The 20371-nt window shown below is 46.2% G+C and overlaps 1 protein-coding gene across 5 annotated transcripts in view; it reads left to right on the top strand.

Annotated features, from left to right (window-relative positions):
• The window catches only part of CSNK1D (casein kinase 1 delta), a 35045-nt gene that overhangs the window by 5286 nt on the left and 9388 nt on the right, over positions 1–20371 (top strand). For 3 of the 5 annotated variants that reach the window (XM_021708499.1, XM_008049913.1, XM_008049912.2), the window contains exons 2-8: positions 2078–2188; positions 13993–14141; positions 15148–15376; positions 16067–16237; positions 17009–17157; positions 18657–18828; positions 19394–19533. In XM_021708499.1, the coding sequence (XP_021564174.1) occupies positions 2078–2188; positions 13993–14141; positions 15148–15376; positions 16067–16237; positions 17009–17157; positions 18657–18828; positions 19394–19533 (1121 nt within the window). Of the gene's footprint in view, positions 1–1829; positions 2189–13992; positions 14142–15147; positions 15377–16066; positions 16238–17008; positions 17158–18656; positions 18829–19393; positions 19534–20371 lie in introns of those variants that run through there. The other 2 variants (XM_008049910.2, XM_008049911.2) reach the window with 1 other exon arrangement.

Below are 20371 nucleotides of genomic sequence, written 5' to 3'. Positions count from 1 at the left end.
CTCAGACTTGGACAACCTTGGTGTCTTGATTCCACAGGAGGCTGACTCTGTGCTGGCGCAGGACATGGTCCTGGCTCTGTGGTCCGATGTGATTCATATTCTGTTCCGGAGTGGCCGGTGGTCACTTACCCCGTCAGTGTTGCCGGGGTGACTGTCAGACATAAGCCTTATCAGTCACAGAAAAGTAGAGTTAGAGCTGTTCTCTTCCTTCTCCAAGATGCTGGTTGAGCAGGCCATGTGACCCCAGACTACCCTATCACTCTGGACTGCCAGCTGGCTCGGGTGGTGGTGCTGTCACAAGAGGCCCCTCTTTGGGGTGCAAGGAGTCGCTGACGTAACTAGTGAGATGAGTCACTGTCCCTCCTGGCTGGTGAGTTCAGAGTCCAGGTCCTTAAAGGAACTCAGAGTTCATTTTTCTTTTGCTCAGTCTGTTTTACTATGAAGTCATTTCTCATAATTGGATAGATTGTCACAACTGTAGGCAGGAAGAACAAAATGTATTATCTGTCTTTGTTTTGAGTGCCTCTAAAAGTCTCTTTTGTTGGTGGGTGAAGTTCTTAAATCTGGCATGGTCACTGGCGGCGACTGGGTGGTAGGGATTCCTTCGGACTATAGTGCTGGCATCAGTTTTGGACCCAGGCTTGCTGGAGGTGGCATATCTCATGCAGCCATCTGAGCAGACTGGAGGTAATTCTGTTAACCCCTAGTTCCTGGGTGTTTGCAGCACACGCGTGGATATCAACAACTCAAGTTGTTGTAATGCTCCTGACCTTGCTCTGCCTTTCATCTGGAAGTCTCAGAATGCTGTGTAACTGTTAACCCTTTCATCTCCATAATTTTCTCGTGAAGCAGACATCAGACCTCCCTGCTGATTTCAATTGACAAGAGAAACTGAATTACCAAGGACTATCCTGTCTGTCCTATGCCCAGCCCCATGGTGTGCCCAGCACAGTCTCCCAGGGTTCTATCTGGGCTGTGAGAGCTATTGTTAATTCCTTTCCAAGTGCTTTGTCCTTAGAAGGAATCTGTGAGGGGGAGGAGAGCTAGGTATGTGCTGTGTCAAACTTCTTTTTCTGTTCTCTCCAGTTGAAGCTCCTTGGAGGCATCATGTAGTAAATAGAGGGAGAAAGGTCTGGTGCATAGTGCTGGGCCAGATTCAGTCTCTGAAGCATTTGTATGTGAATCTTGGAGGGGTGGTGGTTGTCAGATTTGTAGCTCCTTATTGGAGTAGAGCATTTCTAGGTAAAAACTAAATTTGCCCCCAGGAGGCTCATAGGCCAATCATTCCAGTATTGGCAGATGTGTCATCAATTTTAGCTGTAAACTGACAAAAGATGTGTACCTGATATGTATTGATAGGTGGTACAGTTAGGGCTTTGAAAACAAAGGCCATTCTTCTCGTCTAGTGTCCCTAGGAAGGGAGGCAGCATTTCTTGGCCTGGTTGGGGTCTTTTCCAGACCTTCAGTGTCTGGAATGTGTTATGAACCAAAGTCTCTGGTTTATTATCCAGAGATGACTCCTGCAGCTTTGTGAGGACTAAACCAACGTGACAATTGCCTGACTATTAAGGGATGGATATGGCTCGTTGCTGGGCCTGGCTGAACTGAGGTGGTGGCTCTTTAGTAGAAACCCAGCACTCCCTTGAGAGGGAGACTCAGACCCACTGCAGAGGCCTGTTGAGGCAAGGTAGAAAAACAGGGACAGAGTCACCCTGGAACGTTGCCATGGCCTGCCTGGGATGAGTGAGACTAAGAGCCCATGATGATAGGGGGTGCAGACCCAAAAGGTGGCCTGCAGATGGAGCCACAGCGCCTGGTGATTGCTGGGAGTGGTGTTGGAATAACAAATAGATTTCCTGTACTGCTCAAATACTTCCTGTCTTAAAAGTGAGAACAAGACTAATTTCCCACAGATTTGTCAACCGTTGGTACCATCTTATGGTAGTAGGAAGTAGAGCGCATCCATCATTTGGTCCTAGGAAAATTCACATAGTGCTGCTTGTTTCTGTTACCTGTTGTTGTATTGGGTTAGGTGGTGGACACCCTATAATGTTTGTGTGGTTTTTTCTTTGCCAAGGTACGGACATTGCTGCAGGAGAAGAAGTTGCCATCAAGCTGGAATGTGTCAAAACCAAACACCCTCAGCTCCACATTGAGAGCAAGATCTACAAAATGATGCAGGGAGGAGGTATGTCCTTTACTTGTTAAAAATAAAACCAAGGTCTTGTTTGATAAAGGAAAACTTGTTATGGATCAAGGTCTCTGGTTTATTTTGGGGAAAGGGGAGGAAGATCCTCATCTACACCCTTGAACAAGTCATAATGACTTCTTTCAGAGCCAGTCTTGGACACAGAGGGCCACACTCAGCAGAAAGAAACATAATCCTATGCTTTTGTTTTAATACTACCGTCCTTAACTTCATATTAGGTAATAGCATCTTTGAAGTCAAAGGTTTGTATGACTATTAAGTGCACGCTCCTGGTGTTGGCGTCTGACCCCTCAGCAGTGGCCATGGCTGGTCCCAGCTGTATTCATGTCATACCTTGGGGCCTTCCTAATGTGTGGTCCCTGGGTGGCCACTGCTCAGTCAAACAGTTTGCTTGCAGCTTTGAGGATGTCCATTCAAACTCTGCTCTAGTTATCTTCTGAGTGAAGCAGTAGTTTTGAACTTGGTGACTGCTATGACCCCTTCCAGCTCAGTTGCTATCTAAATTCTGTGAACTCTCCTCAAGGGCCTTATGTACCTGGTATTAGGCAGTGAGTCCAATGTGGAGCCAGAGAGCTTCCATCCTGATCTCAGAGTCTACCCTTTAGATTTCTCTGAACTTTCAAGTAGTTTGGCTGATGGAGTAGGAGGGAATTTTATGTGGGATTTCAGAGCAGTGAAGACTACATCTTTTTTTCTTTTTTTTTTTTGAGTTGGAGTCTCAATCTGTTGCCCAGACTGGAGCGGGCACTGGAGCCTCGACCTGCTGGGCTCTGGCAGTCCTTCTGCTTCAACCTTCCAGTAGCTGGAACTATAGGCGTGCACTACCACACCTGGCTAATTTTTTTATTTATTGTAAAGATGAGGTCTCGCCAAGTTGCCCAGGCAGGTCACAGACCCACGGGCTCAGGCAGTTCACTCACCTCAGCCTCCCAAAGCGCGGGATTACAGGCTGAGCCATTGAGCCCGGCGAAGGATACATCTTAACAGCAGAGCCTTGGTGCAGCAGAAACCCTCTTTGAGAACAGGTCGTGTCTGTCATGTCTGAAGAGTGGTTGTCACCGCCTCTGTGAGAGTCCTTGTAGTCAGAAGCCCTCATGGTACATTTGTGGGTGGGGAGTGGGGTTAACTTCCTCAGCATTAGCCATGTGTTTACTGCCTCTGTTGGCTGTTTTGTCAGCAGAAAGGAAAGACTGTGATTTGACTTTTTGACATCTTTTCTCAACAAAAGCAATGTAATCTGTTACTGTTAGAAACTGACATTTCTGGGTTTTGTAGCACAATGTCTTTGGCAGCAGAAAAATCCCAAAGCAGTAGACAGTCCTGTAGGACCTATTGCAGAGAGGAGCTTCCAGTGTGCCCTGCTGTGGACCTCACATGACCAGGGGAGGCTGTGGGATTGAAAACTGACCCAGGGAAAGGTCAGCAGAGTCCCTGCCTAAAGACCTGTACTCTGGTGACCCTTAGTAGAGGACAGACTTCTCAAGGGCACTAGGGGATGTCTGCGTAGCTTTTAAGGTTGTAGCAGGTAGAGTAGAACAAGATGATGCAGGATTTGTCCTTTGCTGGGCAGGAGTCTAGTACAGAAACACCTAAGTTTTAAGGAGCAGCGTCTCCATGAGAACTTTAGGAAAGAAAACCAATTCCTTAAAAACCCATTCTGGGTGCTTTGTGTTAACACTGAACTGGGAAGAATCTATATGGTTTGTAGCAGGGTTTCTCCGCCTTGGTACTGGTGCTATCTGCTGTGGGCCATTCTCTGCCCTGTGGGGTTGGGTGGCATCCGAGGTGTTGGCACAGCCTTCCCCTCAGTTGTGACATCAGAACTTTTAAGTAATGCCAGATGTCCTAGGAAGCCGTTTGGACCCTGATATAGGGTCTCTCTTGTTCTTGGCTATCTCCTTTTTCTAGCATCTTGGAAACTAAACAGGATTTTAGAAATGGATTTCCTCCCATTTAGGCTTTGAATGTAGAGCCATGTTTCTGAATATTTCCCAGGCTTAGGCTGGGTTTTGGCTCCTATTGTAAATGCATAGTTGGTAGATATTATAATGATCTCTATTTTAGAATACAAATTATGTCCAGGAAGCAGAATACATCATTCTGACAGTGTTTCTTGAATTAATTCTGAGACTAAACTGGTACTCGGCAGATACGGGAATCCGCTTTACCCCAAAACCACCAGGTCTTGTTGCTGTCCAGCCTCTTGAAGAGCATCTCTATTGGCGAATGCAGGTTTTATTGTCACTGCAAGAGACAGAAAGCACCTCTAATTGTGGTTTTTCTATGTCTCATGTAAGAGTCTAGCAGTGGTGCTTACACTTGATGATACAGGCTGCGTTGCAGTAGAAAGCCCAAGGCTGAGTGGCTGCATTCCATTATCTGTGGCTTGCTGTAGTGTGGGACTTGTCTGAGAAGCTTCTGGGTAAGGGTGGTGGCATAGTGTGCCAGTCGGTCACTGCTGTCTGTGGGAGCAGTTGGTGTTAAAAAGCACACACAATTTAGCTGGACGTGGTAGCACGCACCTGTAGTTCTAGCTACTTGGAAGGATGAGGTGGCAGGATCGCCAGAGCCCAGCAGGTCAAGGCTGCAGTGACCGGGAGCAGCCACTGCACTCCAGTCTGGGCGACAGAGTGAGACTCCAACTCAAAAAAAAAAAAAAAAAACACAAAACAAACAAACAAATAAAAACCACACACGTTATTCACTGCTAACAGCAGAACTGGGCAGCAGGCACTGGGATTCTCAGCCTCATGTTACAAATGAGGAAAGTAAGGCATAGAAGCCTACATCATTTTCCCAAGGACACAGACTTGAACTTGGTGTTCCAGCCCCTGAGGCCACTTCTCCACAGCAGCTGTCTGCTTCCACTCAGAAAGGAGTGGTGGTTGCCCACTCTGAGCTTCAGCTGCTAGAAATGTACCCCAGATGCTTCCACCTGTCTAAAATCTGGTTGGAAGCCTGGCTCGGTGGCTCAGCCTGTAATCTCGTGCCTTTGGGAGGCTAGGGTGAGTGGATTGCCTGAGCCCGCGGGTTCGAGACCCGCCTGGGCAGCGAGACCTCATCTCTACAATAAATAAAAAAATCAGCTGGGCGTGGTAGCGCATGCCTATAATTCCAGCTACTTGGAAGGCTGAGGCGGAAGGATCGCCGGAGCCCAGCAGGTCGAGGCTGCGGTGGCCGGGAGCGGCCACTGCACTCCCGTCTGGGCGACAGAGTGAGACTCCAACTCAAAAAAAAAAAAAAAAACAAATAAAATCTGGTTGGGGCGACAGATGAAAAACCTGAAATAGCATGAATAAACTAAAGTTCTATTGGTGAAAGACCTAAATAGACAGCAAATTTTTATCAAAATGGAGTTGACTAGCAGGCAAAACCTTGGGACTGTTTTAACTACTCTTTCCAGTCCTAATATTCCCCCAAAGCAGCTTTAGGCTGTTCCCTCCTTCAGTCATCCCTCGGCAGAGAATATGTACTTGGTTCACAGCTGCTTCTGGTCAAGGCTATGCAGTAGTATGTTTTGGGCAAGGGAGAGGTGGGTTTTGTAAAGGATCCAGGTCTCTGGGTGAAGGCCTGCCATAACCTTTTTTTTAAAGGAAATGCTTAACAATGCCAAAGAACAAATACAACATGTGTGGTGTCAAGAATGTGAAAACAGACACCCATGACCCCACCTCATCCCCCTGAGAAGGGAGCATGGCTCCCTGTGGAGCCCTTGCACTGCCCTGTTCCACATCCATTTCTGCCAGGTGCTTGCTCTCGTACTGTTTTTGTTTTGAAGTTTTAGATTCTCTGTCATCCCACGAGAAATATATGTAATGACATTATCTGAGAGCATTCGACAGCTTCATTTATGATTATTTTAAGGTTGAATTGCCGAAAACTCATGAAAATTTTTATTGGCATTAATGCTCAATCCCCACATTTATATTGAAACTTTTCATAGATCAGAATGGAAAGCATTTGCCAATTCCTGGCCTTGTCCCCACTTTTCATCCCCAAGCATATGTTTAGCTATCTTTGGGCCCCATGAGGGGGAAAGTATCAAGTGTTCATAACTACAAATAGCAATACGAGTGACCCACTTCCCACCATGGCATTGCCTGGGCAGGGGCAGCAGGGTGTCCCTGGACGACTGGTACACTTGGACACAGGCAGCACTCAGGTCTCTTGTTTTCTAACCCGTTAGTCTCACTGTTCCTGAAAAACACCAGTAGCAGCACTGTAAACACACAAGTCCATCTTAGATTCCTGAGTGTGGTCTTGGTGTGAGGAGCTGTCTGATTTCACAGAGTAACAATCCAATGTCAGGCCTGTAGCTGAATGGCTCTTCACCCCGTGTTGGCGGGAACGTACTCATTAACGACTTTACAGCTGGTTGCTTCTCAGGGCTGCACCACCAGTTAATTTGCTGACAGTCTGCTTAGGATAAAGCATGCCAAAAAGAAAGCTTTTCTTTCCATCCTTCTCCTCTGGCCAAAGAACTCTTAGAGCAAGAGCAGTTTGTTTGTATTGTATTGTATCCATTCTGCAATGCTATAGATGATAGAACACCTTGATGTTTACCACTAAAGAGAAAGATGGTGTCATTAAACACACAGTCAGTTACAAGCGATCCTGGTCTATACCATATATGTCTTCTAAATAATATAAAATGTTTGTATAATATGTAATACAGTATAATCATACTGTATATATTCTGTGACTTTTTGACCCAGCATATTTCTGAGATTCTGCCATGTTAATACATCTGTAATCAGTGATTTTTTGTTGATATTTAATAGTCTGTCATGTCTGCATGAAACAGTTTACTTTTTTGTTCTGTGGTTGAGGAGCCATGGATTGTTTCTAGCCTTTCTCTCTTAGAGACAGTGCTTCTGTGAACATCTTCGTCTATGTGTCCTGAAGCACCTGTACCCGAGGGAGGGATGACTGTTTCATGGAGCATGCAAATGTCCAGTTTAGCAAGATTATGCTAAATTCTGTATAGATGTATATTTTTTCCAAGGGGGTTGTGTAGATTTGTATTCCTGCCTGAACTGTGACAGAGTTCCTGTTTAATTCACATCTTCAGCCTTATCATCACCATTTTTTTTTCCAGCATGGCATTATATACCCTAGCCAGCACAGAAGACAGTGCTGGGGGTTGGGGGAACTTTAAGGATGGACCAGGCGTGATGGTTCACGCCTATAATTCCAGCACTTTGGAAGGCGGAGGTGAGAGGATTGCCTGAGCCCATGGGTTCGAGGCCAGCTTAGGGAACTTGGAGAGACCTCGGCTCTACAGTAAATCAAAAATATTAGGTGGGTGTGGTAGTGTGCACCTGTAGTTCCAGCTGCTTGGAAGGCTGAGGCGGAAGGATCACTTGAGCCCAGCAGGTCGAGGCTGTGGTGGCCGTGAGCATGCCACTGCACTCCAGCCTGGGTGACAGAGACTCCAACTCAAAAAAAAAAAAAGTATGGTCAAGCGTGGTGGCTCAGACCTATAATTCCAGCACTTTGGGAGGCCGAGGCAAGAGGATTGCCTGAGCCTGAGGATTTGAGACCGACTGGGCAATGTGGTAAGACCTCATCTCTACAATAAATAAATAATTATCTGGGCGTGGTAGTGTGCGCCTGTAGTTCAGGCTACTTGGAAGACTGAGGCAGAGGGATCTCTGGAGCCCAGTAGGAAGATGCTGGGGTGGCCATGAGTGTGCCCCTGCACTCTAGCCTGGGTGACAGAGTGAGACTCCAACTCAAAAAAAAAAAAAAAAGAGTAAGGATGAGAAAGGCAGAAATAAAACAATTGTTTTATTTCCTGCATTGGAAACCCAGAACAAATGAGAGTTTAGCTAGATAATTAGTGAAGATCAAAATACAAAATCAGTTAATTTTGTTAAACCAACAGTAATGAGTCTATAAAAATTTTTTTTTTTTTTTTTTGAGTTGGAGTCTCACTCTGTCGCCCAGACTGGAGTGCAGTGGCCGCTCCCTGCCACCGCAGCCTCGACCTGCTGGGCTCTGGCAGTCTTCTGCCTCAGCCTTCCAAGTAGCTAGAACTACAGGCCCGCACTAACCACGCCCGGCTAATTTTTTTATTTATTGTAGAGATGAGGTCTCGCCAAGTTGCCCAGGCGTGTCACGAACCCGCGGGTTCAGGCAGTCCACTCACCTCAGCCTCTCAAAGGTGTGGGAATACAGGCTGAGCCACCGAGCCAGACTGAGTTTGTAAAATTTTTTAAATGCTGTTTACAGTAGGAAAAAAGAAAGCTGTAAGATGTCTAAGAATAAATCTTAAGACAGGCAAAATCTGTATGCAAAAAATTAAAAACCTCTGTTGGAGAATATTAAGAAGACTAACCTAAGTGTGGATGCTCTTTCTATTCTGTGTTCATTGAAAGGAAGACTCAAGCAGTCAGTTCTCCCAGAGTTGCTCTTAACATAACATTCGGTGAAACTGGGCACAGTGGCTCACTCCTGTAATCCCAGCACTTTGGGAGGTGGAGGCAAGAGGATTGCCTGAAGCCTAGGGGTTCAAGACTAGCCTGGGCAACTTGGCAAGACCTCATCTCTACAATAAATTTAAAAAGTTAGCCAAGTGCACTCCTGTAGCTCCAGCTACTTGGAAGGCTGAGGCAACAGGATGCCTGAGCCTACCAGGTCAAGGCTGCAGTGGCCGTGAGTGTGCCACTGCACTCCAGCCTGGGCAACAGAGTGAGATGCCAACTCAAAAAAACCCCAAAACAGAAACATTCAATGAAATACTGGTGGAAGTTCAGCAGCTTTTCTTATATAACAAAGTGGCTCTAGAATTCACAGAGAAGGGCCAAGATGGGGGCATTTGCTCTGCAAAACACCAAAATTTAACTATAAAGCTGTCACCATTAAACATTGTATCACTGTGACCACAGAAAGGACGTAGAAATAGTGACACTCCAAAGCACTGAGCATACCTGGCCCTCAGATGGTTTCTAGGTATCATTCCCCATCAAGAGGAGCCCAGACTGCTTGGAGAAATGGCTGATTCTTACGCTGGGGCAAGAAGAAAGAAAGTCTGGAACACGTAGCTGAAGGGAAAGAACCACCCAAAATTGACAGGCATGTGTTTGTCAAGAGGGTACAAGAGTGAGCTTGGAGGGCTCACTCTGTTGGCTAAACTTGGGACAGTGAAAACTTCAAAGTGAGTAACGATCAGAATGCACTATAATACATTGAAGGAGTGGGGAATAAAGAATTCATGAATCCATAATGCAGGTTGAGTATCCAAAATCTGAAATGTTGTGAGCCTCTAACAATGCTCAAAGGAAATGCTCATTGGAACATTTTGGATTTAGGATTAAGGATGCTCAACCAGTAAATATAATGCAGAAACATTTCAAAATTTAAAAAAACTTGAAATCCAAAACACTTCTAGTCCCAAGCATTTTGAATAAGGGATACTTGGATAGCCTGTACTACATGTGTATGTACATGAGTGTATAAAGAGAGCCAGCAGAGCTCCAGAGATTGCCTCCTAAAGAACATAATTATTTCTAGTACTTTTCACTCCTTTGTGTACATCTAGGCTTCTATCTGGCATTGTTCCCACTGCCTGGAGGACTTACTTTAACACATCTAGCAGTGTAGGACTGCTGCGGAGTGATTAGCATGTGTTGTATGCAGTGGGATTGTTAATATGTTTAGCGTGTATTTTGTGCTTGGGGTTTGTTGAACTTCTTGGATCCGTGGGTTTGTTTTCATCCAGGTGTTTTTTCCGATATGGTTTCCATCACCCCCTTCTTTATTTTTCCTTCAGGGGCTCCAGGTGTATTAGTATTAGGTGGCTTTAATGCTATTACACAGCTCACTGAAGCTCTTGTTTGCTTTTTGTTAGCTTTTCGACAGTTTCTGTTGCGCAATTTCAAGTTCACGGGTGATGGATCTTCTGCAGTGTCTAATCTGTTCATCTCAGTGGGATTTTCATCTTAGACACTGTAGTTTTCATTTCTAGATGTTAGATTTAGGTCTTTTTTGTATCTCCCATTATTTATTTAACTTTTTTGACATAGAACTTACAATATTTTTTGACATGGAATATGGCTAGAATTTGTAATATCCTTTAATGTGTTTGCTGATTCTAGCATCGGCAAAGTTTTGATGGACTGATTTCTCACTCTGGGTTATATCTTCTGCTTTGGATGCCAGACATTGAGAATTTAACCCTCTTGCATGCTTGGTATTTTTATATTCCTCAGATTCTTTTTCAGGTTTGTTCTGGGATAAAGTTAAGTAACATTGATCTGTTCAGTTCTTTCTTTTGTGGCGTCACTCGTGGCAGTGGGCTGGAGCAGTCGGGGACTTGCTTTAACTGGCTGTTTCTCATCTTTTGGGCTCCTTCCCCAGTTTCATTTGCCAGATGCCCAGTGTCTTAGAAACCATCTTTTCATGTTTTACGTTTTGTTTTGTTTTCTTGGTTATTTCGGATGTGAGGGTATATAGGGTCCTTATTACTCCATCTTTGTCAGAAGTAGAGGTAACTTTCCTTTTTTTTTTTCTTTTTTGAGTTGGAGTCTCACTCTGTCACCCAGACCGAGGTGCAGTGGCATGCTCCCGGCCACCGCAGCTTTGACCTGCTGGGCTCCGGCAATCCTTCCACTTCAGCCTTCCAAGTAGCTGGAACTACAGGTGCACGCTACCACGCCTGGCTAATTTTTTGATTTATTGTAGAGATGAGGTCTTGCCAAGTTGCCCAGGCAGGTCTTGAACCCGCAGGCTCAGGCAATCCACTCACCTTGGCCTCCCAAAGCGTGGGATTACCGGCTGAGCCACCGAGCCTGGCTGAACTTTTGTTTTTTGTTGTTGTTGTTGTTTTTTGAGTTGGAGTCTCATTCTCGCCCAGACTGGAGTGCAGTGGCCGCTCCTGACCTGCTGGGCTCAAGCAATCCTTCCACCTCAGACTTCCAAGTAGCTGGAACTAGAGGTGTGCGCTACCACACCCAGCTAATTTTTTTGATTTATTGTAGAAATGAGGTCTGGTCAAGTTGCCCAGGCGGGTCACGAACCTGCGAACTTTTGTTTTTTAAAGGAAAATAATAGCATCTCTTTCTGACTCTGAGGTCAGAAATAATTTCTTAATGTAAGATACTGAACACATTACTCATAAAGGAAAAGATTGATACATTCCTCTTCATTAAAATTAAGCACTTATTTTTATCAAGATACATCAAAAGAAAATAAAAATCATGTGATTAACTGAAAAGGTATTTGACTCACATAAAACCAAAATTGGTTTGGTACCCAGAATTTATAGAGAACTACTATAAGTAGAAAAAAATACCCTAGTTGTAAAAATCAGCCAAAAATAAAAATGTGTGTGCGCGCACAGGAATTTTAGAGAAAAGACATGTATGGCCAACGTGAAAAGGTCCAAGTTAAGAGTTCAGTGAGATACCATGTTAATACCCACGGAGAGATAAAAAGTAAGAATCTGACAATATGTAAGTATTGGGGAGGATGTGCACTAGCAGTATTTATTGCTGGTGGCAATATATAAATTGATTTAACCATTTTGGAAAGCAGTTGATGTTACCTTGTGTGTCTTGTATAGTCAAATAATTTGTACCCTCCAGCTCAGCAGCTATGTTTCTTGTGTGTACCTGGAAGAAGAAAAAAAAGATATGAAAAGAATTTCATGTGTAAGAATTTTCATACTAGACATACATAAGAATGTATTTACAGCCTGGTGTGGTATCTCGTGCCTATAATTCCAGCACTTTGGGATACCAGGGTGGGGAAAATCACTTGAGACTAGGAGTTCGAGACCAACCTGGGCAACATAATGAGACCCTGTCTCTACGAAGTATTTTAAAAATTTCTTGGACGTGGTGGCACACACCTATAGTTCTAGATACTCCAGAGGCTTAGGCGGGGAGGATTGCTGGAGCCAGGATTTCAAGGTTATGCTAAGCTATGATTGTGCCTGTGCTCTCCAGCCCAGGCAGCAGAGCAAAACCTTGTTTGAAAAAAAAAATGTAGTTAACAGCACCGTTGATAATAGGAAAAGCAAACTAAACTATCCAAATGACAGGAGAAAAGATTATGGCAGATCTCCAGATGGAATATTACATAGCATACATACTTATTTTTATACAAGTAAGGAAAAGATAAACAAATCTCTGCTGAAGATCAATTAGTAGGAAGAAAACATTTCTGGATAGTAGTTATCTGGGATAAGATGTGTAGGAGGAAGTAGATGCTGTTTATTAAGAATGTTCTTGGTCTGTGTTGAGTGGTGGGCTCCAGGCCTCAGTTTTATACCTGCTTTATACCTTAGATTATTTGTTACACGTTTGTTCTCGTGTAAAATGTTAAATATTATCTGTTTTAAAATAACGAAGCTATCATTTAAATAAAAAGAATTTCCCTTTTGGTATCAAAGCTTGCTATAAGACCAAACTAAAAATGTCTCTCGCCATGAAAGGACATAAAATGTATTCAGAGAATTATAAAGATGTATGTATAACTGCAAGTAGAATTAGGATCCAAGGCTATGAAAACAGTCAAAACTGTATGTTCTCATGACTGTAGGGATAAAAAGGAACAAAGAGCATATTCTGGGGAGTGGTGTTTTGAGAAACTCATCTATTTCTTTTTTTGCTTGTTTGTTTTTGTTTTTGAGTTGGAGTCTCATTGTTGCCCAAACTGGAGTGCAGTGGCCACTGCCGGCCACCACAGCCTCGACCTGCTGGGCTCTGGCGATCCTTCCGCCTCAGCCTTCCGAGTAGCTGGAACTACAAGCACGAGCTACCACGCCTGGCTAATTTTTTTGATTTATTGTAGAGATGAGGTCTCACCTGCCCAGGCAAGTCTCGAGCCCGCGGACTCAGGCAATCCACTCACCTCAGCCTCCCAAAGGCACGGAATTACAGGCTGAGCCACTGAGCCCGGCTCAACTCATCTATTTCTATATCATTTGAATTTTGACTCTTGAGTAAAACTGCTGTGTACATTCTTCTAAAACCTTCAGGAGCATGTCTTCAATTTTGCTGAGTGTCTTGTGGCTGTTGACACATATTCTTTGATGAAGTGTCTGGATCTTTTGCCCATTTTTTCCAAAGTGAATTGTTTGTCTTTTTAGTGTTGATTTATGTCTTCAGAGCTGACACCTTGTAACCATCTTTAAATTCTTTCCCTTGTTTGGGGTTCTGGATCTGTTGGTTCTTTCTGTTGGATTATTCTGTCTTCTCACTTCCACTGACTTGTATATTTCAACTCTGGTTACTGCATAAATCCCCAAAAAGTTTTCATCGTTTTTGCTTTTCTCTCATTTAATCAAATATTTCTACCAAAATCAGAGATGTTTAAAAAAAATTTTGTCTTATACCCAATAGAAGAGAAAGGTGGCTGCCTTTGTCTTCTGTTTCTCAGCCTTGCATTTCAGATCTTTCTTCTGAACCCTCTCTCCAGTGTGACTGTGGTCTCCGTCCGGTCAGCTGGGCCTGTCTGCCGGGGCTCCTTTCTTGCGAGCATCGCCCGCTCTTCCTGCATTTCCCATCCATCTACCCAGGAGGTCAGTGGCTGTGAAGTCAGGCCTAGCTCCTCTCTTTGTCTTACTTCCAGCTGCTGTGGGCTCGACCCTTGTCTGACAGTTGGATTCATGCCACTTGTTCACGTATGTGGCCTCATCTCAACTACAGGTCCAAGGACAGGCACTGTTGGGGTTTCCTGCCTTGTCCACTCACCGTCTGTGCAAACGCAGGCTCAGCGTGGAGCAGAGGAGTGATGCAGGACCCAGACTGAAATGCTCTGTTTGGTTTCTCGCCTAGTTGGCATCCCTACCATTAGATGGTGTGGGGCAGAGGGGGACTACAACGTCATGGTCATGGAGCTGTTGGGGCCCAGCCTGGAGGACCTCTTCAATTTCTGCTCCAGGAAGTTCAGCCTCAAAACCGTCCTGCTGCTTGCTGACCAAATGGTAAGGACCAATTCCTGAAGTGTCCGGGCAGTGGGACATTTGGGACACACTTGCTAGCCTGACAGACTAAATTACAGTAAGTCTGCTACATATGAACAAGTTCTGTTCCGAGAGCACATTCATAAGTGCAATTTGTTTGTAAGTTCAGCAAAGTTAGCCTAGTTAACCAACTAACACAATGGAATATATAGTACTATACTGTAATAGGTGTGTCATACTTTTCACAAAATAATACATAAAAACCATAAACAAAAATAAAAACATTTTTAATTTTACAGTACAGTACAACAGCTAGCATACAGGGACTGACATCGAGTGAACAGGCAAGAAGAGTTACTGACTGCAGGAGGGGGGAGATAGTAGAGCTGAAGGATCATCAGAGGTAGGAGACGGGGGCAAGACACATTATTGGACATGTAAACACATGTTCACATCTTTGAAGGTTCACATCTTGAAGGTTAGTATGTAGAGGACTTACTGTATTCAGTTACTGTTCTCTCCATTATCATGCCTATTAATTCACAGAGAGAATGTGGACATTTATTTAACCTTAGCCTCAGGGTGGAGACACGGCTGGTCTGGAGACCCGCTCTCAGCATAAGATAGCATGCCACCTTGAATGGAAGTCCTGAGTCTCTGAGGAACACCTTTGATTCCCGATAACTTATGTGCAGTTTCTTAGAGAATTCTTTTGTGTAGCCCGTTCAAAGAACACAGGTAGTAGAGACCATTGTCTAGTAGCGGGCTGTCCCCTCGGTCTGTCCTCTGTCCACTCTGTGAAAGCCCAAAGGAGAATGCCCGGGCCTGTGTGGATAGAGGAAAGCTGAAGAAGGTACCTGGGGAGATGACTTTTTGTCATTTCAGTGTTCACCCTTCCTAACTGTTAAGTGACTTTGCTTTGACTGAGGGCAGAGAATGTGCAGCTGCTGAGCAGGTTTCTTTTCAAGACAAGCTGCCCTGGGGTGTAATCTCTCTCTCTCTCTCTCTCTTGCTGCTTTGCTTGTAGATTAGTCGTATTGAATACATTCACTCAAAGAACTTCATCCACCGAGATGTGAAGCCAGATAACTTCCTTATGGGATTGGGAAAGAAGGGCAACCTGGTCTACATCATAGACTTTGGGCTGGCCAAGAAGTACCGGGATGCAAGAACCCACCAGCACATACCCTATCGCGAGAACAAAAACCTCACAGGCACGGCACGGTATGCCTCCATCAACACGCACCTTGGAATTGGTGAGTCCCTGGGCATGGGTCAGCGACCTACAGTGCATTTGGGCGTGTCCATCCCTCCACTCAGAGAAAGGCTAGCCTCTTGGGTGACCTGGGGATGTGGGTGTGTGTAGTGGCACAGCTGTAGGTCTGGAGGCTGTCATCAGACCTTCACAGCAGACAGACTGGCTTCAATGTGTGTCGGGTGTGCAGGGGCAGGTGAATCCTGGGATGTTTTTCATGCAGGGGTGTTTGAGAATTCCCTTAATAGCACATGAGGGCCCGGCACAGTAGTTCAAGCCTGTAATCCCAGTACTTTGGGAGGCCGAGGTGAGAGGAGTGCCTGAGCCTGGGGGTTCGAGACCAGCCTGGGCAACTTGGCAAGTCCTCATCTCTACAATGAATCAAAAATTAGCTGGACATGGTAGCACACCTGTAGTTACAGCTAATTGGAAGGCTAAGGCAGAAGGTTCGGCTGAACCCAGCAGGTCAGGGCTGCACTGACTGAGCATGCCACTGCACTCCAGCCTGGGTGACAAAGTGACTCCAACTCACACACACAAAAAAGTAGTGCATGACAAACAACTTTTGATCAGAGTAGCCCAAGTTTATTTTTCTGTTATTTTAGAGTTTATTTCCATTGTGTGTAGTGGGTCTTTTGCTTTTACAGGAACATAGGGTGCCGTCCTTTATATGTTTCCCTTTTCTTTCCAGAACAATCTCGAAGAGATGACTTGGAGTCTCTAGGTTATGTGCTAATGTACTTCAACCTGGGCTCTCTCCCCTGGCAGGGGCTGAAGGCTGCCACCAAGAGACAGAAATATGAAAGAATTAGTGAGAAGAAAATGTCCACTCCCATTGAAGTGTTGTGTAAAGGCTACCCTTGTAAGTTTTCTAGGCTCTTCAACCTATCTTTTTTTTTAAGTTTTCAAACAAAGTTTATTAGAGAAAGGAGAGAAAAAAGACAGAGTGATGTTCCAGAGCTGACACAGGCGAAAGAAACCACCCAGCCCATCTTTTCATTGGCGGTGGTTAGAAAGGTCTGTATGAATGTCTGGCTGCCCTAAGTGTACTGAGATGACTCTGCCTGTGTTTTCTGTCATAAGAGTCTCTCACTTGCTACAAAAAGAGGGATGCCTTTGTGTATAGAGGTGACAGGCAGCCTTCGTTTGTTCTGACTTACCTGCCAAGTGCCTATCTGGGTGGGCACTTAGAGACCCTGTAGAGATGGCAGGCAAGGCAGGCCTTTGTTCAAGGCTGATTCTCAGAGGCAAGACTGAGCCTGGGGAGACCCCAAGTGGCTAGGAAGGTGAGGATGGGCAGGTGGTTGGACCTGTCCTCTGCACACCACTGTATGCCCTTCCTCGCCCCCTCCAGCTTTTGGAGCTGTACTCAGTGGATTTGCCTTTGTTTTTTGGGACTGCCCCTAGGATATGTGCCCTAGATAAAATTAAATTGTATTCTGTGATGCTGAGTTATTTTAAACTCTAAACTAATTAAGGCCTAGATTCTTACAAATCTGACTGATGTTTTGGATTTTGGCTTTTACACCTTTATTGTGTGTTGCAGCTGGAGGTAATCGGCAGTGTTGATAGACACCACACTGGGTCGCAGTCAGGAGCTTCACTGGTTAGCTTTGAGTTTCTTGTTTTACAGCTGAATTTGCCACATACCTGAATTTCTGCCGTTCCTTGCGTTTTGATGACAAACCTGACTACTCATACCTGAGACAGCTCTTCCGGAATCTGTTCCATCGTCAGGGCTTCTCCTACGACTATGTGTTTGACTGGAACATGCTCAAATTTGTAAGTGGCACTGCCAACGTGTTCATTCTCAAAGTGTGGTGTAGGAAACAGCCTTGTCAGCAAGAGGCCTGTGGCTGTCTCATCAGGGTCATGTCTTACACGGGGAGTCGTGTTGCACAAGGTTTGGGTGTTAAAGGGTGTGGCTGCTGAGTGGAAGAGGGTATGCATACCTGGTAGGGTTTTGACTTTGGGATTGTGGGTACCTGTTCCAGCACCAGATGCTCTTAATGCCCATGAGATGAATGACTGGCTGGGAGCGCAAGTGTGACTGGCCACTTGGCGAGGTGCTGCGTTCGACCTCTGTGATTCTGCAGTGAGCTGGCCTTGCATATAGTGTCCTTGTACAGATGAGAATTTCCTGGATGTAACCAAGGAGGTTCTTGAGCCAGCCTGTCTCTGCCTGGGTGATTGTAGAGTTTCATTAACATTCGGGGAAAAAAAAATTAGTCTGTGTAGTTTAAAATAGAAATTGGAACTTGTCCAGGTGACAAAATCTGATGGAGAAGTAGAATTGCCTTTTTGGATGATGCAGTATTCAGCAGCCTTGTCAGATGGCTGTGCAGGGGGTGGGGGCCATGGACTGACCTGGTTGCCTTTAGGTGTAGGAGAGTGCTCTGCAGAGTGCCTGCATCCCTCTGCTGGGCCAGTGCTTAAGAGCCACCCTTGGAGCTGCTACTACAGGTGCCCAGAGGTGACCACTGTATCCAGCCCTCCCAGCAGGCTTCGCAAGCATGTCCTATAAAGGGCCAAATAGTCCATAGTCTCAGTTTTGCTGGCTATGCAGTGTCACAGCCATGGGCAGCATATCAACAAGTGGGTGTGTTCTGGCCAGTAAACTTTATCTGCAGAAACAGGTAGCACCTGAATTTGTCCCGGGAGCCACTGTTTGCAGACCCCTGCCTTATAGCATTGGTCTTTAGAATGTGATCTTCAGTAGGTTGGGTACCTAAGCTCTACTGCTTCAGACCCAGTGCCTCCATGTACCTGGGTGTCCAGCACAGACCTGGCTGCATCCCCACAACATGTTCCCTGGAGCTGAGGGTATGGACTCTAGAAGGACACCTCATCCCTGCCCAGTTGTCCTCCCTCAACAGTTGCCATTTTAGATCTGTCTCTGGCCTCTGATGAGTTCTTGTCCTCTCCCTCCATATATTAGCATGTAGTATATTGGCAGAGGAGAGTCCCAGTTGCTGTCCATTTTGAAGTTTAAGGAAGTATTGAGCCTTCTCTGGGAAATGCAGCAGCTACAGGAGTGGGGTTTTTTCCAGGGTATTAGGTCAGGAAAGGGAGGGCTGAGAGGCCTGGCTCTTACCACTCACAGGGATTGAGCCATTGTCCCATGAGAGGTTGTTTTTTGACTTGCTGCGCTGTTATGGATGGCTTCATGGGATAGTCTTGTCTCAAATGCCCCTTGGTAATTTCTCATCAGGGAACAGCCCTGGGTCTTGTGTTGCTTCTTACCCAACCCAGTTCCATTCTGATCTCATCTCCTCCCTCAGGGTGCCAGCCGTGCTGCCGATGATGCTGAGCGGGAACGCCGGGACCGAGAGGAGCGACTGAGACACTCTCGGAATCCAGCCACCCGCGGCCTCCCTTCCACAGCCTCTGGCCGCCTGCGGGGGACCCAAGAAGTGGCTCCCCCAACACCCCTCACCCCTACCTCACACACGGGTGAGTGTTGTCTCTCCCCCCGCCCCCAGTGCTCTAGAGCCAGGCTCTAGGGCTACTTCTGTTTTGTGTTTTGGGGAGTCTGTGTTTTAGTGTTGCTCTGACCTCTTAGGGAGCCCAGTCCAGGTGCACTTGGTGGTCAAGGCTGTTTCAGATTCTCATTTATTTAGAAACACCTCTTTCACGGTATTTGGTCTCCTAAAGGATTGAGTTCTCTGAAAGCTATTACTGAAGTTTGCAGTTTCCTGTATAAAATGGTTTCCTGTCTTACTACACAGATTCTTCCCCCAGGAACCTTTTGATCCTCATTCCTGAGTCCCTGTGTGCTACAAGCGTCACACCCCTTGCCAGTGCCCTCCCACTGTGGCAGGCGCTCCTGGTCTGGGGGATGGAGGAGTGCAGCCGCATGCTGGGTACGACGGGCGCCCTCTGGGCCTGATCTGACTGTGGGCAGCCACCAGGGGCCTCACTGGCCACAGCTTCTCAAAGAGCAGCCCCTCATGTGGGAGCTGTGGTCTGCCCCAAGGCAGCAGGGATAGCTCACACTAGCTTCTTTCCCTCTCCTCAGCGAACACCTCCCCGCGGCCTGTCTCTGGCATGGAGAGAGAGCGGAAGGTGAGCATGCGGCTGCACCGTGGGGCCCCGGTCAACATCTCCTCGTCTGACCTCACAGGCCGACAAGATACCTCCCGCATGTCCACCTCACAGGTATGGCCCTCAGCTCCTGGAGGCAGGTGTCCCTCACAGTTGAGGGTGGGGCACGATTTTTTTTTTTTGAGTTGGAGTCTCACTGTTGCCCAGGCTGGAGTACAGCGGCATACTCACGGCCACCCCAGTGTCGGCCTGCTGGGCTCCAGCGATCCTTCCACTTCAACCTTCCAAGTAGCCAGAATTACAGGTGCACGCTACCACGCCCAGCTAGAGACACGATTTTTGAAGGGTTTGTTTCTTTCCTTTTTTTCCTCCATAGAGAGTTTTTAACCTATGGAGTGATCGTGTTCCTCATTGATTTGACTTCTTGGTGAGAGCCTTGGACAAGTTGTGCTTGTCAAAGCTCCTCCTCGGCCCTGGTGTGGTAGGTAACAGGAGCCATCAGGCAGCAAATTATAAAGGGCCTTTTTCTCTTCTGCTGCTGGAGTGGTGCCTCCCTCCCCAGCTCCTTACCCATGCAGACTGGAAACCACTTGCCCACTCACACCTCCCATCTGGAGTGGGTTGCTTGGGGCACACCCAGCTGTGGGAACCCTCCTCATCCTTGCTATTGACCAGGAGCTCCAGACAAAGTCTGTGGAGGCCCCTGTATGGACCTGTCTCGCCCACACCCGTTGGCCGAGAAGGGAGCCTGTAGGAGCCTCCACAGGCTCCTTGATGTGACTCTGCAGTGGCGTGCCATGCAGCAAGGCTTTCCATCTTTCTGTGGCCTTGTCTGTTTTCTTCTCTCTGATTAGAGTACTCCTGTGGTGCTGCAAAGGCAGAACAGCCTGCACCTGGCCTCAGGGACTTCCTCTCATAACCATCTTTTCCCACCAGCTTCTTCTCTTCTCAC

Source organism: Carlito syrichta, unplaced genomic scaffold, assembly GCF_000164805.1.
Source record: "Carlito syrichta isolate Samal-C Ts95f unplaced genomic scaffold, Tarsius_syrichta-2.0.1 Scaffold139178, whole genome shotgun sequence".
Taxonomy (NCBI): Eukaryota; Metazoa; Chordata; class Mammalia; order Primates; family Tarsiidae; genus Carlito; species Carlito syrichta.
Note: the sequence above shows the minus strand (reverse complement) of the source record. Positions and strands in the feature narration are given on the sequence as shown.